An 18,229-nucleotide genomic window follows, 5' to 3' on the forward strand; every position below is an offset into this window, starting at 1 on the left:
CTTTCCCCATGAGAAATTCAGTTTAAAGGTCAAAGTCACAGCTTCTGGAATCAGACACTCCTTCACTAGCAAGCTGACTGTGTAAATAAGTATTTACTGTGGGTTTCCTAATCCGTAAAATAACACCATCTGAATTAGCTACTCACCCAGGGTAAGCAGGTGGAGAGAGTATCAGCTACAGGTAGGACCAATCCTATTATGAGAAAAACTATCACACACACAAAAAATGTTTTATTTGAGATTTTAGAATCCCAGGTATTAGCTCACTTAGAACAAGAAAAATGAGAAATAACAGAATTAGAAAGAAAAGAAAAAGTTAGCCCCTTGGTGCATATGGCAATTGATTTTGACTTTTATTTTAAAATATATAAGACGAAGTGTCGAGTAAGACTCCCTCCACGTTCTGCGTGGAGTAGGGTTTGGTATCTGAAAGAGGAGCCGCACAGCAAATGAGAGAAAAAGACACGAGGTAATTTTGCAATATCGGGGGACCAGGCGGCAAGTCCCGAAGGACTTCCCCTGATGCTCAGGCCGCTCCAATCTTTTATTGATCTGGAGTAGCCCTTAGGGTAAGGAGGTTTCAATGACACACAGGTCAGCAGACAATTTCCAGGAATAGACAAAGTATCTGATTAGCTCATCAATAGATTTCCGGGAGTATCTGATTAACAATAATCAACAAGGATCTACATAAGTATCTAAGGAATTAAGGGAACTAAGGTGGGGATGCTTCAACTATTATTACCTAAATTAACTGAGTGGTTCCTAGAATAACTGGGTGGTGCACAGCCCTGACCTTTGCTAGGATTTTCAAGCCCTGACCTTTACTAGGACTTTCAAGGGCTACTAGCTTTTGGGGGGTCTCTGTCTAAACTCAGCTAGTGAAGACAATGAATGGACTCCAGCAACGAAGGACCTAAGTTGACCAAGCCCACTTGGATCTCTCTTGTCCTCATTCCCAGGGCCAAGGAAAGGCTAGTAGAACTAGGCCCAAGTTGACATCAGGTAGCAAGAGCTAGAGGCTGGGGGGACTGGGGGTCCCATCCTGTGGCTTATTGCCATCACCTGGAGACACCCCACTCCCTAGCAGGCTCTGGCCTCGATGGAAATTAACATCAGGGAATCAGAAGTTACTGAATGCACAGGAAAAGGAAATGAATTCCCCTTCTGAAGGGGCAGCTGGAAAGGGGTTGGACTACTTAAACCAGGGTTTACATTCCAGAACATTGCTGAGGCCAAACACACTCCAGGCCTGAGCACCAGGAAAGCCCCTCTCCTCTCCTCTCCTCCACTCCCTCTCCCTCCCCTGCCCTCCCCTCATCAAGGCTGGAACACAGGGCTCCCAGGAGGGAGGGTTAGGAACCGAGAGCTCGCTGGGTGGCGCCCTGTGGTCCCTCAGGAAATAAGAGCGAGACAAAGGACGTGGGCTCCTGGAAGGCCCCTGAACTCAAAGCCAAACCATCACCTGCAGCTTTAAAGGCCCAGGGACACACCTCCGCTCCAGGATCTCTGGGACGAGGGTGGGGATGGGAGTAAATATTTACAGTCACTCTATTTACTCAGCGGTTAAATATGTATTTTGTGGGTGCCAGACACAGACCCAAGCGGTTTACGTCCCTAATTCTCATAATCATCCTGAGATGTGTGTTCTTAACCCCGTATTTCCCTCGCTACAAAGCGGAGCGAGAGGCGCAGCGAAAAAGCAGCAATGTGCCCAGCAGGCGGCGGGATCCGAGCTGGGATCTCTCATTCCCAGGCTGTGGCTCCGGGGCCCCCGGGCGAGAAGCCCACCTGGGTCGGGAGCCGGCGCCCCGTATCCCTGCCGCGGGCTCCACGCGGGGGCCGCCGCCCACCGATCCCACCTGGACCCGCAGCGCCGCCCGCTCCCCAGTCCCGCGGGGCGCGCAGCAGGTGCGCGGCGCCCGGGAGCCCCGCCCTCGCGTCCCCGCCCCCCGCTCCTCGCCTGGTGCCGGGCGCCCCGCAGCGGCCGGGCTGGACGCTCAGCCTCCACCCGGAGCCCGGGAAGCGATCGGGCGGAGAGGAGGAGCCAGGGACACCGAGCGGGTGGAGCCCGAGAACGGGGAGGCGTCTTTCCTGGGCCCCGCTCGGTCGGGCTACCATGGCGTTTGGAAAGAGTCACCGGGATCCGTTTGCGACCTCCGTGGGCCACCTTATAGGTAAAGGGGCGCGGGGGCAGACGCCCGGGGAAGGCTGTGGGGACCGGGGGACCCTTTCCGTTTGACTCCCTTCTAGGCCTGCGGAGCACAGAGTTGGTCCAAGTTGGAGGAAATCCCTCCCCACCCCCTGCGATTTCCCGGGGCACTCGCATCCCACCCGTCCCCTTGGAGGCATTTCTGTATGGCTGACTCTTTCTAGAACCCCTTCCTCCAAAATCTGCCCCCCACCCCCACCCCCGTGCACGCCTTCTGGGGAGTAGACCGAACAGGTGAGCCCCTCGTGGGACTCAGGTGTGGAGTGTCTGGGCCTCTCCAAGGATAGGACTTAAACTTCTCTGCCAGGGTTAGTCCTAAGGGGCATTCTGGCGAAGGCACAGTATTCTTCTGACCGTTTTGTAGAGGAAGACAGAGGAGAGGGGTCAAGGAGGTGAAGTGATGTAACCTCCCTGACAGGCAGGTCTCTTCAAACCTGTTCTCCCTGGCGCCAAGCCCTGACAACCTGAGTTCCTTTTCCCAGTAAACAAAGAGATTGCAAATGCTCAGACCTGGAGTGCAGGAAGTGGGGAGCGCTGGAGCCATCTGGAGGCACCAGAGGCCTCTCAAGGCACCAGGGCCCAGCAGCTATCTGTCTAACTCCTGTCCCCTGTGGCTGTATCTGAATACTGTCCGCAGGAGCCAGTGACTGACTGTTCTGCCAGCCCCAGCTCCCTTCTCCCTCCTCTCCCTGATGCCTCCGTTGGGAAGCAGGTGTGGCATCGGTGCCTATGATGCCAAGCAAAACATGATGCTCTCAGGAACTTAGTGAGGTGAGGAGGCTCCGATCTGATCTGGGGAGTGTGGGCTGCAGCTTCATTAGCTGCTGTGTGACATGGAACACAACCCTTAACCGGATCTTTAGTTCCCACGGATCTTTAGTTCCCACGTCTTTATAAAGGAGGAAATGATTTCTAAACTGTTGCCGGCTATATACCCCTATTGGATAGGAAATAAACTCTGAGCAGAAATGGATTCAGAGCAGAAGTGGATTCAGATTGCATCTTCACAAACCTGTTATTTTAATGATGCAAATGTTTACCGACTGCTTGGACCTGCTTGGCAAAGGCAAGAGCTGGTCTCAACCCTCAGGGAATGCACACTTTTGTAGAGAAGATGGACACAGTTTTGTAGTAGCTGTAATGTAGGTACCTTTACAAATACAAGAAAAATGTAAAATACCCAAAACGTAGGAAAAGGGAGAAGTTAACTGTGCAATGGCTTTTGAAGGGTGAATAGGAGTTTTCCAGGAAGTTTGGAGACAGAGCTTGGTATGAGGAGCAAGGAGTCTGGCAGAAGGAATGATGATAGCATGTGCCTAGACAAGGCAAGATGGGTCAGGTTTGTCCACTGAATGCCAAACTCAAGGAGTTCTTTTTCCTGAGAAGCAGATTCCCCAGCCAAACCTGTATGCTTTCTTTCTCTCTGTTATCCTTTTCCATTTTCTCTTCATTCCCTCTGCGACCTGGTATTTTCATGCTGAGGGATTCTCTCCTTTCTTGTAGGAAAGATGTTAAGCTCTGGGGTTGAGTTTTCCCATTACCCTTCCCAGACAGCATTTTGTATTCTTAAGGAGGATGTCTGGAGAGGGAAAAATACCTGAATGTTTAAGTAGGCCTGGCACAACTTTGGATAGTACAAGTACTAGGGGTAACCTTGCTCTACTGCTAAAGGACACAGACAATTTTAGTCGTTCTGATCTCTTTTTCTTTTTTTAAAAAAAATATGTTTTTCTTGATTTCAGAGAGGAAGGGAGAGGGAGAGAGAGATAGAAACAATAATCATGAGAGAGAATCACTGATTGGCTGTCTCCTGCACCCCGCCCCCGCCCCCCAGGGGGGATGGAGCCTGCAACCTGGGCATGTGCCCCAACCAAGAATGGAACTGTCACCTCCTGGTTTATAGGTGGAGGCTCAACCACTGAGCCGCTGATCTCTTTTTCTTGACAGCTCCTCCTCCAGGTGAATGAATGATTTTAAGAAACAAAAAGTGGCATCAGACAACTTTGATTTGAACACTAGTTGTACCGGCTGGGTAGCCTTGTGTACTTTTCTTAACGGCTCTGAACTTCTGCTTCATCCTCTCTAAGAGGGGTTAAATGGAGTTACATAAGCTAAAATACTTAGCTCTAGGCACTTCTCCTTCTGGGTGGCTGCTAGGGAGGTGTCCTCTGAAAAGCAGGCAGGCAGAGGGAGATTTCGCCGTCCTGGCCTTGCCTGGCAGCCAGGAGTTGTGCCTGCAGCCTGTATTAATAGGTCACTCATTACTGTGGCTACAGCAGCACTCTGAACTTGAGTTCTGATTGATTCCTCAATTACTGGGGATTGCTCAGAAAAAGAAAAAAATCTCTTTGCCCTTTGGCAATGTACCCTTAATGGTACTTGCTAACAAACCCCAGGCAGATGATTTCAGGAAGACCAGCCATTTTTTATTCTGTTGTAGCTCAGAGTCAACACAACAGTGTTTTCTTTGCAGAAAAGGCTACGTTTGCGGGCGTGCAGACTGAAGACTGGGGCCAGTTCTTGCACATTTGTGACATAATCAACACCGCCAGCGATGGGTGAGTACAGAGTGTGGCTCCTGCCTCTGCCTCTGCCAAGAGGCATCAGAGCGACTGTGCTTTCTCTTGCAACCTCTTTTGCTTTTCTTGTTGAAAGAGTGTTTTCAACCCCCCACCCCCCTTAGGTGGTGCCCACTGCCTTTTGATGACACGTCAGGTTGAAATATTAGGAGAGCTGCTTGTTTCAACATGTGCAGTGTCTGAGGATCCATTATCATTTTTCTCCTCTTCACCCTTTCCTTAATAGTTTCAAATTTTGGTTCAAATTCCTTGTTCTTTAAGAAAAATAATTATTTTTTAAAAAAAGAGAGATTGTTTTCTTCTTTAGGAATTGCTCCTGCTCTGATTACCGATATTTTATGTTACTATAACTGAAAAATGTTATCAAGAAGCTAGTGGCTTCCTGGGGTGACCTGTCCCCGGGCAATTGTCATTATTGTCACCAGGAAATAATCTAGCAGTCTTTTCTTCCTCTCCCTGTCACAAGATGGATTTTTTTTCTCCGAAGGCCAACTTGCCATATTCATGCTGTCTTTTCAAATGACGTACTATCTTTTGTTACACTTTGAAACGTGAGAGAATTGAAGTTGTGAAAAAATTAAGAAGACCAGCTATTTTGTGAATTTAGCCTGAATTACAGATTGCTATGAGAGATGAAATTTGTTCATTTTACTGTGTATATTAAAGTGAGAAGTGACAGCAAAAGCGATTTAGTGTAATGTATGTTGAAGAAAGCATTACACTAAATTATTGACCATATCAGTAGAAAGTGCTTATTGTTAATAAAATGTTTATGGTGCTTTCGTTGCAATCTTGTTTTCCATATTTGGTTCCTCTGCGAACCCTTTCTTGATAATACTGATTTCTTCATTGATGATACAAAAAGGGAATCTCAAAGTCAAAAATTTTTCCTCTTTTAAAATAGTATCTCTGCCCTAGCCGGTTTGGCTCAGTGGAGTGTGGGCCTGTGGACCAAAGGGTTCTAGGTTAGACTCTGGTCAAGGGCACATACTTCTGTTGCAAGCTCCTCCCCGGCCCGGGCCCTGGTCAGCGCTCATGCAGGAGGCAAGCAAACATTGTGTTTCTCTCTGTCTTTCCCTCACTCTTCCACTCTCCCTAAAATCAATGGAAAAATATCCTTGGGTGAGGATTAAATAAATAAATAAATAAATAAAATAAAATAGTATCTTTATTCTTTTAACCTTCTCTAAGAATTTAATTCTAGATTTTATGTGGGATTTTTTAGAAATATAGAAAAATTCATGTAATAATGTATTTTATAATAGTGACAATTCCATATAAGCATATGTAATATTATGCCATTATTATCATATAATAGAAATCTATCCATGCAAACATAACAAATTTGAAGGTAATATATAAAAACGACTTGTATTTATTTCAATTTTATTGAGATATAATTGACACATAGCACTGTGTAAGCTTACGGGGTTCAGCATAATGACTTGCCTTACCTATTTTGATGCAAAATGATTACCACAGTAAGTTTAGTTGACATCCCTCACCTCATATGGGTCTAAAATAATTTTTTTCCTTCTGATGAGAACATTTACAGTCTACTCTCAGCAACTTTCAAATGTACCATACAGCACTGCTAACTGTAGATAAAGTCACCATGTTGTAGATTATACCCCCATGACTTATTTATCTTCTCACTGGAAGTTTGTACCTTTGGACCATCTCAAAGTAAATTTTGACTCTATTTAATACAATACAGTTCTTCTTTTGTATCATAATTGTAGCCTATCAGAAGCTGACCTAGTGAGTTGTAATGCTTCCTGTATTCCCTGCCTACAGGATGCTCAGGAAATACTAATAGTTTTAATCAAAAGGAAAACCGTCATTGTTTGGAAATTACATTTTCTGTACACTTGTTCTACATTGATAGCGGGAACTGAGTATGAATACATTTCATATGTAGCACTTTCTAAGTAATACTCCTATGTAAAAATTTTTTTTGTTTCTGTGTGACTGGTGAATTTAATTTTAAATAACCATTTTTCAAAAACACATTTACACGAGTGGTGCATGAATCTCAGAGAAAATTTATAAAGTGCAGACAAACATAAAACAAAACTCACAAATGACTCCACCGCCCAAATAAAACTGTAGTTAACGTTTTAGAGTATTGATTCATAATCCACTTCTTTTTTTTTCTTAATTATTATTCCATTTAATAAGACATTTTGAAAAGCCAGAGAGTATTTCTTAATAGGGGTTACCACAAGTTATCTATGCAATCCCACACTACTGGATATTTAAGTGTCCAGTTTTTATTGTAAACGGTGCTATAGGAAATTTTTTATTAGATTCTCGCAAGGGGGTAGGTTAGATGTACGAGGAAACAGGTGTGAGGAGTGCTGCCAGGCTCACACCGCAGAGCCGAAGCCTCCGTCTTCCCTGTAGCCATCCCTCCTTTCACAGCACACATTGCTTTGCAGAGACTCCTGGTTTTCGGCAATGCCTAATTGATGATTACGTTGTATTTGCTGCTGTAGGCCAAAGGATGCCGTAAAAGCTTTGAAGAAAAGGATTTCCAAAAACTACAATCATAAAGAAATCGAACTTACTTTGTCGGTAAGTACTTTCATGTTATCATTAAGACTCTAGGATTTCCCAAGCTATAGTCACATTTTGATTCTGGGTTAAAATACACATACGTATATATATATATATATAATTTGCTGTAATTTGCTAATTAATAGGTTAACAAAAAGTTATTTATAATTTGACTTAAAACTGCTCATTGAGAGTTGCAGAATCAAGAGAGTTTAGTTGATTGTAATAGCATTTAATGTTGTGGAAAAAGTGTTCCTGGAAAGTTAATTTTTCTGGTCAGGAGATGGGAACTGGTGGTTAAACTTACAGGTACTGGGCTGATCAAAAGTGTGTGTATATGTTACCCAGGGTGGGAATTAAAGTCTTGGGAAAATGCTCCCCCGTTAGCTTTGTGTTGCACTTGAACACCTTTGTGGAATTCCAAGGTGCTGGCAGTTCGTTAAGATTCAGCCAAGTTCTGCTGCTTGTTACAGTGGGGAGACGGTTCTCTGTTGGTGTAAGTAATTCTCCCATGCACCGTATTGTCTGTGGATTGAGTATGCACACTTACGTGACCTATTACCATTTCCCCCCCATCCTTGGCCATATGACCTCTTCAGTCACTTCGGTGAGTTGCCCTTTTTCCTTCAGGATGTTTGCAAGCCTTGCCTGCTGCTTGAGAATGAGCTGTGTGGCTTTCTGATTTCTTCTGCATGCCTTTGGACCTCAGCCCAGCCCAGGCCACGCATGGTTGTGGCACTAATCAGCCAGCATCACACTGCTCTTAGGGGCTTTGGGGGTGATTAGAGGGCCATGGGGCAGACGTGAGCACAATTCCCGTTTCCTGGTTTCATGGGAAAGAAAACATATCATGTTTTGCTTACCTGGAGAGTAGCTGAATGAGAAGAGTCTTAATGATGCTTTCACTAAGGAAATTCTTTGGTTAGGAGCTGATATCATTTTTCTTTTTTCTTTAATCCTCACCTGAGGACATGCTCAGAGAGAAGAAGGGAGAGGGAGGGAAGGAGAGAGAGAGAGAGAGAGAGAGAGAGAGAGAGAGAGAGAGAGAGAGAGAGAGAGATGAGAGAAACATTGATTGGTTGCCTCCCAACTGGCGATCAAATCCACAACCCAGGTATATCTCCTGACAGGAATCAAACCAGCAACCTTTCAGTGCATGGGACAACGCTCAGTCAACTGAGCCACTCGGGCTGGGCTGGGACTGAATGTAGTTTTAGATGCATTTTCCTCTTTCTCCATTTTTTGCCTTTTTACTTTTCCCTTGTCCTTTACCCATAGCAGCCACCTCAGGGAGGTCACAGAATGGAGGCAACTCGGGAGGAGGGAGGCACTTGAGTAGAAATAGCTGTACAATGGGTCGATGATGGAAATAAGCCTTTGCCTGATACCTGATTGATGCTCTGGACAACCCTGTGACATAGGTGTACTATTAACTCCATTTCACAAATGAGGAAACTGAGACCAGTGAGATTAAGTGATCCCCCACCCCGCAAGATTTAAGTAGCATGTCCTCAGAGTCTAAATTCCATGCCCATGCCCATACCATCTTGTTTCTCAGGACAAATCGTGCCCCTTGAAAGAATGGGCTACTATATATTTTTTTTTCATTTCCTCAAATGTTTTATTTTTTTCCAATATTTTGTATTGGTTCCAGGTGTATGTACAGCTTAGTAGTTAGACAGTCACATACTTTACAGTGTTCCCCCCCATATTTCCAGTACCCCACCGGGTCCTGCATAGTGATTACAATATTATTGACTGTATTCCCTATGCTGTACTTTACATGCCCGTGACTATTTTATTTCATTCATGTTTTCAAGTCCTTCATGCATGATACAGGGCCATCTATCATGTATCACTTACTGATGTTGACTTAATGGTTTCGTGCCCACCCCCAATACCACCTCTCCTAGTAGTCAAGAACACTCAAGGGCTAACAGAAGGGACTGTAGAATTCGGGGAGAAACACATGTAGTTTTGGAATGAAGTGGATCTAGAATAGCTCCAGGCCGCCAAAGGTAGGAAATTTGAGTGAGGAAAGTGAGGTCAGAAGGTGAATTTATGCCACTTTCTATATTTCAGCATGTGGTTATTAATTCACCTTCTGACAGTTTATCCTCTGTAATGAGCTGGTTTCTTCTCTATTGCACCCAGCCTACTTGACCTGTCTATGGTTGTTTCTTTTCTCCAGCTCCATATCTCTCTCCATCGTGGTTCCTTCCTTCCGAGGATGAACCGGGACCTATCCCTGAGGAAGCTGGGTTATCCCACAGTGTTGTTTCTTCTTACCCTTTGGACCCTCCATTTCGCTTTGGGTTCCCCTTTCTTCCCTTCAGGTCGTCTGAGCTCTCAAGCCTTACTCCCAGCTAGCTGTCTGTTCCCATTACCTATTCCCTCTTGGGTAACTGTACTTCCTCCACCTCATGATTTCCACACCAGTACCTGAGAACAAATGAATCTAAAACCTGTGCCAAAGTAAGGGCGAGGGTCACAGACTGGGGGGCAGGACAGCCCCTCCTTGTGAAGGTCCGAGTTCACTAGGGTACCTGCTTCTTGCATTTCCTTTACATTAGCCTTTGTCTCTTGATAGCTTCTTGCAGATTTCCCCAAGTTGTCTATTTAGTGGCCCAATCACCTCACCTCCGACTACTCACTGCATTGCAGAGGTGTGTTGAAGGCCTCGGGACTGACTTTGATATTGTTAAGCCAGACTTGATTGTGACAGGAATTAGTCACTGAAGGTAGCATCTAATGTGCATCAAAGGCAATTTGATGTTTACCAATAAACTCTTTAAAAATGAATCCTCATAGATGACCTTTCCATTTTATTACTATGAAGTGAAGAGAGAGTGTCGATGTCAATCATAAATGTTCCTGATACCATCCAACATTTGGGTTCTCCATGGACTTCTGAGCCTTGACTAGGTCTTCCCTGGGATATGACGAGACTGTGATTTCCTACCATCAGTTGGTGGAGCGCTTTTGTCAAGAAGCCAGTCGTTCTGTTTTTAAGGGAGCATTTTGTTACCAGGCTTTATAACGGTTAGGCTAGCCTTTTCTCCGATGAGTCAATAAGTCTCAGCAAGATGCTGTTGTTGTCAAATGGAAAGCGGTTGGACAGAGTCCTAGGAGCCAGTTAATTCATAGGCCTTTGTGGAGCACACCCTGGGTGGAGAGCTATGGGGGCTTCCGGGTAAGTGCCAAATGGGTTTACTCCTCCAGGCGTTTGTTGTAGAGTGAGCTCAGCCCCTAGGGTGGCCAGGCCACGGGGTGGTCTTCTTCAGCTCTGGATGGCCCCAAAGCCTGGTTTTCTGTGCTTGGATTAGTCACTGTGAGAACTAAAACTACCAAGTAGTTTTTTTTTCTTCAAGCTTCTGGGAAAAGAATTCTTCTATCAGCTAACCAGCACATTCTCTCCTGATGGAAAATTACGCATGGAAGCAGGGGATCAAACTAGTTACCATTTAAACAAACAAAATAGAAACAGACTCATGGACACGGAGAACAGACTGACAGCTGTTAGGAAGATTGGGGGGCTGGGTGAAATAGGTGATAGGATTAAGAAAAGCAAAAACAAAAAAAAACCCGCATAGACACAGGCATCATGGTGAGTACCAGAAAGGAAGGTGGGGTGGGGGCAGGTAGAAGAGGGTAAGATGGGGATAAATGGTCATGGAAGGAGACAAGAGTTTGGGTGGTGAATGCACAATACAATATATAGATGAAGTATTAAAGAAGTGTACACTTCAAACCTATATTATTTTATTAACCAATGTCACTCCAATAAATTCAACACAATTATTTAAAAAATAGTTACCATTTATTAAGGTCCTACTATGTGTCCTGACTCCCCAAAAAGTCTGTCCTCTAAGCCAGCGATTTTTCAACTGGTGTGCCACAAGCATTTTAAAAATATGCAATATCCGACTGTTCAGTGGGGCCACTGACCTCTTTCCCCTTAGATTGTCAAATAAAAAAATGACAACAGCCAACACAATAATAGCCATCTGGTGTGAATTCCCTGTCTTGAACCATACGGATATAAGTCATATAATAAAGTTGCATCTTATTGGTCATGTCTCATAAGCTTACATCTGACTGGTTAATTCTTGGTACCAGAAATCCTTAGATACAAGTATAGTCACCTGATTTTTTTAAAAGTCACTTTGGAGCAAAAAGGGTAGGTCATTACTATTATTTTTTGTAAACCAATGAAAATTATACCTATTTTTGTCAGATTGGCAGAAAAACATATTTTTTTGGTATTCCACAGAATTTTGATAGTTTATGTGTGCCATTAGATGAAAAAAGGTTGAAAATCGCTGCTCTAAGCAGTTACATTATGCCTTATACTTTGTCGCATTCCCTGGAACCTAACATTTTGCCATATGTTTTAGTAGACACTAAATTCTGTTTGTTAATGAGGATGCTGGTAGAAATTGTTACTTTGCAATTTTCACCTCATATTTAGGAAGTGGTTGTACCAAAGAAATTTACCATTTAACTTTTTTCTTCTAATTTAGCTTATAGACATGTGCATGCAGAACTGTGGTCCAAGTTTCCAATCTCTGATTGTGAAGAAGGAGTTTGTTAAAGATAGCCTAGTTAAGCTGCTGCAACCCAGATACACCTTGCCACTAAGCATTCAGAATAGAATTTTGAATTTCATTAAGGTAAGTCTATTGTATACCTGATGGGATGGAACACTCCTACAATTAGAGATCTCATTACATACCAATTGGTTTCGTCGTCCTTCACAAACCTCTGATGGAGCCAGACAGCATTTTACTGTTTGATTTTCTGTGTAATGATAATTTTTTGGTATTGGATGGTGCTTTTTTATCCAAGAGAATTTGTAGTTATTTTCCTGCTTTCTCTCTGGTTTCTATTTTCTCCATGTCAGGTAGGAAAGAGAGTGATGTGTACATTCATTTTGCAGATATGAAAACTATGTCTGGAGAAGATAACTGATTGCTTACAAAGTTATTTGGCAAAAGAGCTACTGATGCTGTTTTAGAATATGTGTATCAATTCTGGATTTGGTACAGCAAAAAATAATATGTATTCCAGGGTTTCATTAAAATGTTGAGGCAGGCGAGTCTGATGATTAATCACACTATATTTTTATTTTTAAAAAATAGTTTTATTGATTTAGGAGGGGAAGGGAGAGGGAGAGAGAGATCGAAATAAAAATGATGAGAGAATCATTGATCGGCTGCCTCCTGCACAGCCCACACTAGAGATCGAGTCTGCAACCTGGGCGTGTGCCCTGACTGGGAATCGAACTGTGACCTCCTGGTTCATACTCCTGGTCAACACTCAACCACTGAGCCATGCTGGACAGGCTTAAACATATTTTATATTATTATTCTAGTCTCTGAAAATGTACAGTTTGTCCTTGGCCTTCAAAAGTAGCTTTCTCTTTCTGAGTAAAGCCCTTAATTGTCAATCTCTCATTTTCGGTCGCCAGCTTAAGAATTGTGTTTTGTGTTTGCTGTTGTTTTCAGACTTGGTCTCAGGGTTTCCCAGGAGGTGTGGATGTAAGTGAGGTGAAGGACGTGTACCTTGACCTGCTTAAGAAAGGTGTTCACTTTCCTCCCTCAGAGGCAGAGGCGGACGCAGCAGAACAAGAGGTAGGAGGTCTTTTCTTTGACTCACGCAGAGTAAGTTAGTATGTGACATGGATTTTTTCTCACTGAGAGGGACAATCTCAGCTCTATTCAGGTTAAGCAAGAAGATGACTGTATTAGAAGGATATTGCAGCATGTCCTAGAATAAGGAAGCCACAACAGGTTGGTGTTAGCTGGATCTTTTGAACAACCAGGGACCAAGCTCTCAAATGCCTTGTTTCTTGTCTGCTTCTAGATCAGGGGTGGGCAAACTTTTTGACTCGAGGGCCACAATGGGTTCTTAAACTGGACCGGAGGGTCGGAACAAAAGCATGGATGGAGTGTTTGTGTGAACTAATATAAATTCAAAGTAAACATCATTACATAAAAGGGTACGGTCTTTTTTTTTTTTTTAGTTTTATTCATTTCAAGGCCCACGGGCCGTAGTTTGCCCACGGCTGTTCTAGATGTTCCTCTGATCACCAGCTTCATTCCTCTCTCTCATTGCAGAACAGCTCCTTCCACATAGCAGATAACATAGCTCCCAGTTTTCCATGTGATTGCTTTAGCATTTTTCAGATTCCAAGTTTTTTAAAGAAACACACAAAAACTGGGAGAAGGTGGCTCCGTGAACCACTCTGGGCCAGTTTTCGATTTCTGCACAACTCAACTGAGTTCATGTAAAAATAGGATACGTTGGCTCCAAACAGGAATCATTTGGCTATAGTAGAGGAGAGGGCAGCTTTCAAACAAAAGGTCTTGGTGCTAGACAAGGGTCTTTACCTTGGGTAGCTTTATAATATGTCTATTGTTTATTATTGATACCGTGTCCATGAGAGAGTTTCTAGATATTCACATGTATTCTCAAGTTGGCAAACAATTTCCAAAGTGTTGAACTATAACAGTTTGAGTGGCTGATTAAATTCACCTAACTTTCCGTAATTTCTACAATGCAGAAACAGCATTCCTGGCCTTCCTTAGACTGGCGAGTCTTATCTCGGTGGAATAAGCAATACCACAAGTCTTATCTTCAAGGAGGCTCTGTCCGGAGGGCCAGCTCTTCTCCTTGTGTGGCCATTTGCCTTTCGCCCCATTCTTTCACCTGCCCATGAGCCCGCTCATCAGACCCCTTTTGTTCTCTTCCACGGCACAGTGTGGTCAGGGCCTAGAACCTTGCTACTTACTCAAAGTGTGATTTGGGGTATCATCTTTAGTTTATCCTCGACTAAATCAGAGGCTCATTTTTGCAAGGTTTCCAGGTGACTTCTCTGCACATTCCTGTTGAGAAGCACTGGCCTCAAGCCCTGAACTTGGGCTCTGCACCCGGGGTTGGGAGTGGAGCATGGATTCAGAGAGGTCCATTGGTGGAAAAGGAAATGCCTCGCCAGCTGTGGCTTCAAAAGACTCGACACGAATTGATTTACCCTTTGTTTGTAACGACCCGAAAGAGGACAGCAGCAATCTCACAGGGCAGTTTGTCTTGTAGGTCCTTGGTAAAAAACATCTAAGAGCATTTTATTAAATTTTAATTCCGTTAATAATCATGATAGCCACCTTCTACTCACTCTATTATGCCATTTGCTTAATACTGTTCTCAAAATGTGGGCAGGTTCAACACTTGATTGACTCTGGGCTAACACCCTCTAAACTTGGATTTTGGCTGAGAGAAAGTGATGGAGTCATCTGAATGGAAGAAAAAAAACTGGGCTTGAGGTGTTTATGGTCATAACTGTTAAATAATAATCTTTCCGTATTTCATCTTGACAGACTGCTCAAGTCTCATCAAATCCACCCGCATCTGTTCCTACCGCACCTGCTCTTTCTTCCGTAATTGCTCCCAAGAATTCGACTATTACGTTGGTCCCAGAACAGGTAACAGAAGCAACAACTGAATGTATTGATGACTTTTTCTAAGTTCTGAGCAGTTGGTATACATTTTGTTTATTCTTTTTCACACTGTTATGAGGTGGGGGTACGTTGTTATTACCCTCATTCTGCAGGGGAGGGGGCTGGAGCTTAATGATACTGTGTGACTTACCATGGGTCAATTCTAAGTGCACTTAAGCCCACGGATTCTGTCTGACCCTAAAGTCCAAGCTCTGAACAGTTCTGCTTGGCTAGTGGCTTTTGTGTCTTTGTGGAGGTTGGGCTGTGAAATGGACCTGGTGCCAACTAGCTGATTGTTACTGGTTTTGGTTAGGACTGTCCAAACACCATTTCAGAAACCTCAGTACATGGTAGTCTTATTAGGAGTGTTTATCGTGCTAACTGAATTACACTTACTTGTTTGTCTCTGTATCTGTTTATCAGAGGTCCAGATGAGCAATTATTATACAGGATGGGGCAAGAGTAGATTTACAGTTGTTGTTATAGAAAATAATACAATAATTAATAAATAATAATAAAAGAAACTCACAACTGCAAACCTACTTTTGCCCCACCCTGTATGAAGCTCTTTTCTGTGCTACTTTAAGGGAACTATTATTGAAGACTTTGTAGTAGTATTATTCAGCATTACATAAAAATTTATGGAGCCCTAGCCAATTTTGCTCAGTGGATAGAGCGAATGAAAGGTCCTGGTTCAACTCTGGTCAAGGGCATGTACCTTGGTTGCAGGCTCAATCCCTGGCCCTGGTTGGGGTGCATGCGGGAGGCAACCAATCAATGTGTTTCTCTCACATTGACGTTTCTCTCTTTCTGTCTTTCCCCCTCCCTTCCAGAAATCAATGGGAAAAATATCCTCAGGTGAGGATTTAAAAATAAAGAAATAAACACAAATAAATAACACTACCCTTTAAAGAAATCCATACAGTTAATTTTTCTTAGAATTTAATCCAGGAAGAGAAAATAAAGTATTTCTTGATTCTTCCTTCCCTAATACCATGAGAACTGTACCACCTTCCCCCCCCCCCCCTTTTTCCATCAGTTGCCAAGAAACCCAGGGTAACATTTTCCATTTTGTCCAGGTCCCTGGTATAGTCACTTTCCCCCTTCTCCATATTGTCCCTAATCTGATTTTCCCCCTTCATTTTTAACACTCCTGGGAAATATTTTTGGATTTATTACAACCGATCTTTAAGTCCTTATAGGTGACAGAAGACACATTTGCAAAATTGTAAATGTATCTATATTAATTGAAACAGATTTTACAATATTAAATTTTACAAAAGCATTTTTCCTCCCAGCAAGGGTCCCCTGAGAGAAGGAAACAAGGGGTCCCACATACTGACCGGTGACTGTGTTGCTCTCAACAGATTGGCAAGTTGCACAGTGAGCTGGACATGGTGAAGATGAATGTGAAAGTGATGTCCGCCATCCTGATGGAGAATATTCCAGGCTCTGAGAACCCTGAAGACATGGAGCTTCTGCAGGTGAAATATGGTTTCAGGGACAATCAGTCCAAGTGTCTCTTAAAATTATTCTCTAAACTTGGAGCGTTGGAGATAGAAGATGCCTTAACATGGTCTACCAATCCATCCTCCTGCGTCATCCATTGATTTCTAAACTTAGCAAAAAAAAAAAGATGGAAGGGTGGCTTTTTTAGAAATGCACTAGTAACTTACACATGCTCTTGGCTTTCTTGCAACAAATAACTCACCATCATTTACTCATTCATAGCCTTGCTCATATGAACTCTCTTACTCGTCTCTAATAGTTTCAAATGCACAAAAGTTGGCTCTATATTGAGCCATTCAACAAACATTGAGTAACTACAATGTGGTAGAAGACTCAGACATTGACTCTGTCCTAGCCCTCAAGGAACTTATGTCTGATGAACATGATGGTGTTGTAAACACAGTTTAATAAAGTATTATAGATGCCAGGACAGAAATGTGTTTACCATATAGTGGGGTGAGGGTTGGGAGCAAGGAGAAGGGTGAGGTTTTTGGAAAGGTCTAGATCGGTGGTTCTCAACCTTCCTAATGCCGCGACCCTTTAATACAGTTCCTCATGTTGTGACCCCCAACCATAAAATTATTCTCGTTGCTACTTCATAACTGTAATTTTGCTACTGTTATGAATCGTAATGTAAATATCTGACATGCAGGATATATTTTCATTGTTACAAATTGAACATAATTAAAGCATAGTGATTAATCACAAAAACAATATGTAATTATCTATGTGTTTTCCGATGGTCTTAGGCGACCCCTGTGAAAGGGTCATTTGACCCCCAAAGGGGTCACGACCCACAGGTTGAGAACCGCTGGTCTAGATGGAGGCAGTACTCAGGCTACAGGAGAAAGTGGGCAGTGCATCTGGGCCGAGGAAACCATGAGCAGTTCATTGTTCCTGCTGATGGCCCTCCCAGGCCTGTTTCTGTGTCTATAAATCCATGCTCTTTACTTTTTCCCCCTCTAATGATTGTTCTAATGGTCAGTGCTAAATTTTAACAAACATTTTTTACATATTAATTTTAGAAGCACTTAGAGAAAAAAAAAATTCAGTGTCTAAATCTTCTTTCCCCGGGAAGTCAAGAACCTTATTCTATTTCTACTTTTCTCGGATTCCAATGCATTTTTCTTTGTTATCTCTCCTTTCATTTCTCAGATTGTTATGAGAGTTGTAATGGAGTATCCTTAAAAAAAAAAAATCCACAATTGAAGGCTTTCACAGATATAAACTTTGTGACACGTAATGTTTAACAAGCATGGTCAACTAAAATACAAAATTAAATATGCCAGTAAAAGGGTATGTGGCAGATATTTTTCAAAAAATGGTCACATTCCATTTAAATATGTGAATCCAGTTTTATAATTTATGCCTCCTGGAGTGCACTGCAGTGCTTTTGTGTGTCAGCCTTTGGGTGCAGATGTTTGATTGAGTTTTGCAAGGATAATGCTAATTTGTTGGTTGCTGTTTTGATGCCTGGGCTTAGAATAGTAAAGAGACTTGGGTTATAAATCAACTTGAGAATACTACTCAAGGCCAATCCAACTTGAATGGGTTCTGGCATCAGACCAACCTGCTTATGGAGCCTAGTGAATATGTAGCTTTCTTTTTCTTTCTATGCTTTCTGTTAAAAACACATAGAAATCGGGTGTGGGGAGTGCTGTTCTTAAATTCTTTTGACAAATATTTGAGGGTTTTTTTCTTGCCATCTAAGTAACCTCATAAAGAAAACAATTTCCCTACCCACAACATTTCTAACAGCTTGCGTGTGAGGTTTTCCCTCCTCATGTAACCAATTCTGACACTAACTATCCTGAATTAGGGCTCAGGCCCATGAGACTGCCCCCCCCCCCACCCCATCAAACACTGCTTGCAAG

At 43.1% G+C, this 18,229-nt stretch overlaps 1 protein-coding gene across 4 annotated transcripts in view; it reads left to right on the forward strand.

The window, feature by feature from the left end:
- Window positions 1-2,005: 2,005 nt before the first annotated feature.
- Window positions 2,006-18,229, forward strand: part of TOM1L1 (target of myb1 like 1 membrane trafficking protein) — a 44,243-nt gene continuing 28,019 nt past the window's right edge. The window contains exons 1-7 of one of the 4 annotated variants that reach the window (XR_009449174.1): window positions 2,006-2,177; window positions 4,686-4,770; window positions 7,290-7,368; window positions 11,874-12,023; window positions 12,858-12,983; window positions 14,727-14,831; window positions 16,214-16,330. Coding sequence is in view for 3 of the 4 variants with exons in the window: in XM_059669539.1 (XP_059525522.1) it covers window positions 2,120-2,177; window positions 4,686-4,770; window positions 7,290-7,368; window positions 11,874-12,023; window positions 12,858-12,983; window positions 14,727-14,831; window positions 16,214-16,330 (720 nt within the window). In the remaining variant the exon portion in view is untranslated. Of the gene's footprint in view, window positions 2,178-4,685; window positions 4,771-7,289; window positions 7,369-7,775; window positions 7,847-11,873; window positions 12,024-12,857; window positions 12,984-14,726; window positions 14,832-16,213; window positions 16,331-18,229 lie in introns of those variants that run through there. The other 3 variants (XM_059669539.1, XM_059669541.1, XM_059669540.1) reach the window with 3 other exon arrangements.

The sequence above is a fragment of the Myotis daubentonii genome, chromosome 16 (genome assembly GCF_963259705.1).
Source record: "Myotis daubentonii chromosome 16, mMyoDau2.1, whole genome shotgun sequence".
NCBI classification, from domain to species: Eukaryota; Metazoa; Chordata; class Mammalia; order Chiroptera; family Vespertilionidae; genus Myotis; species Myotis daubentonii.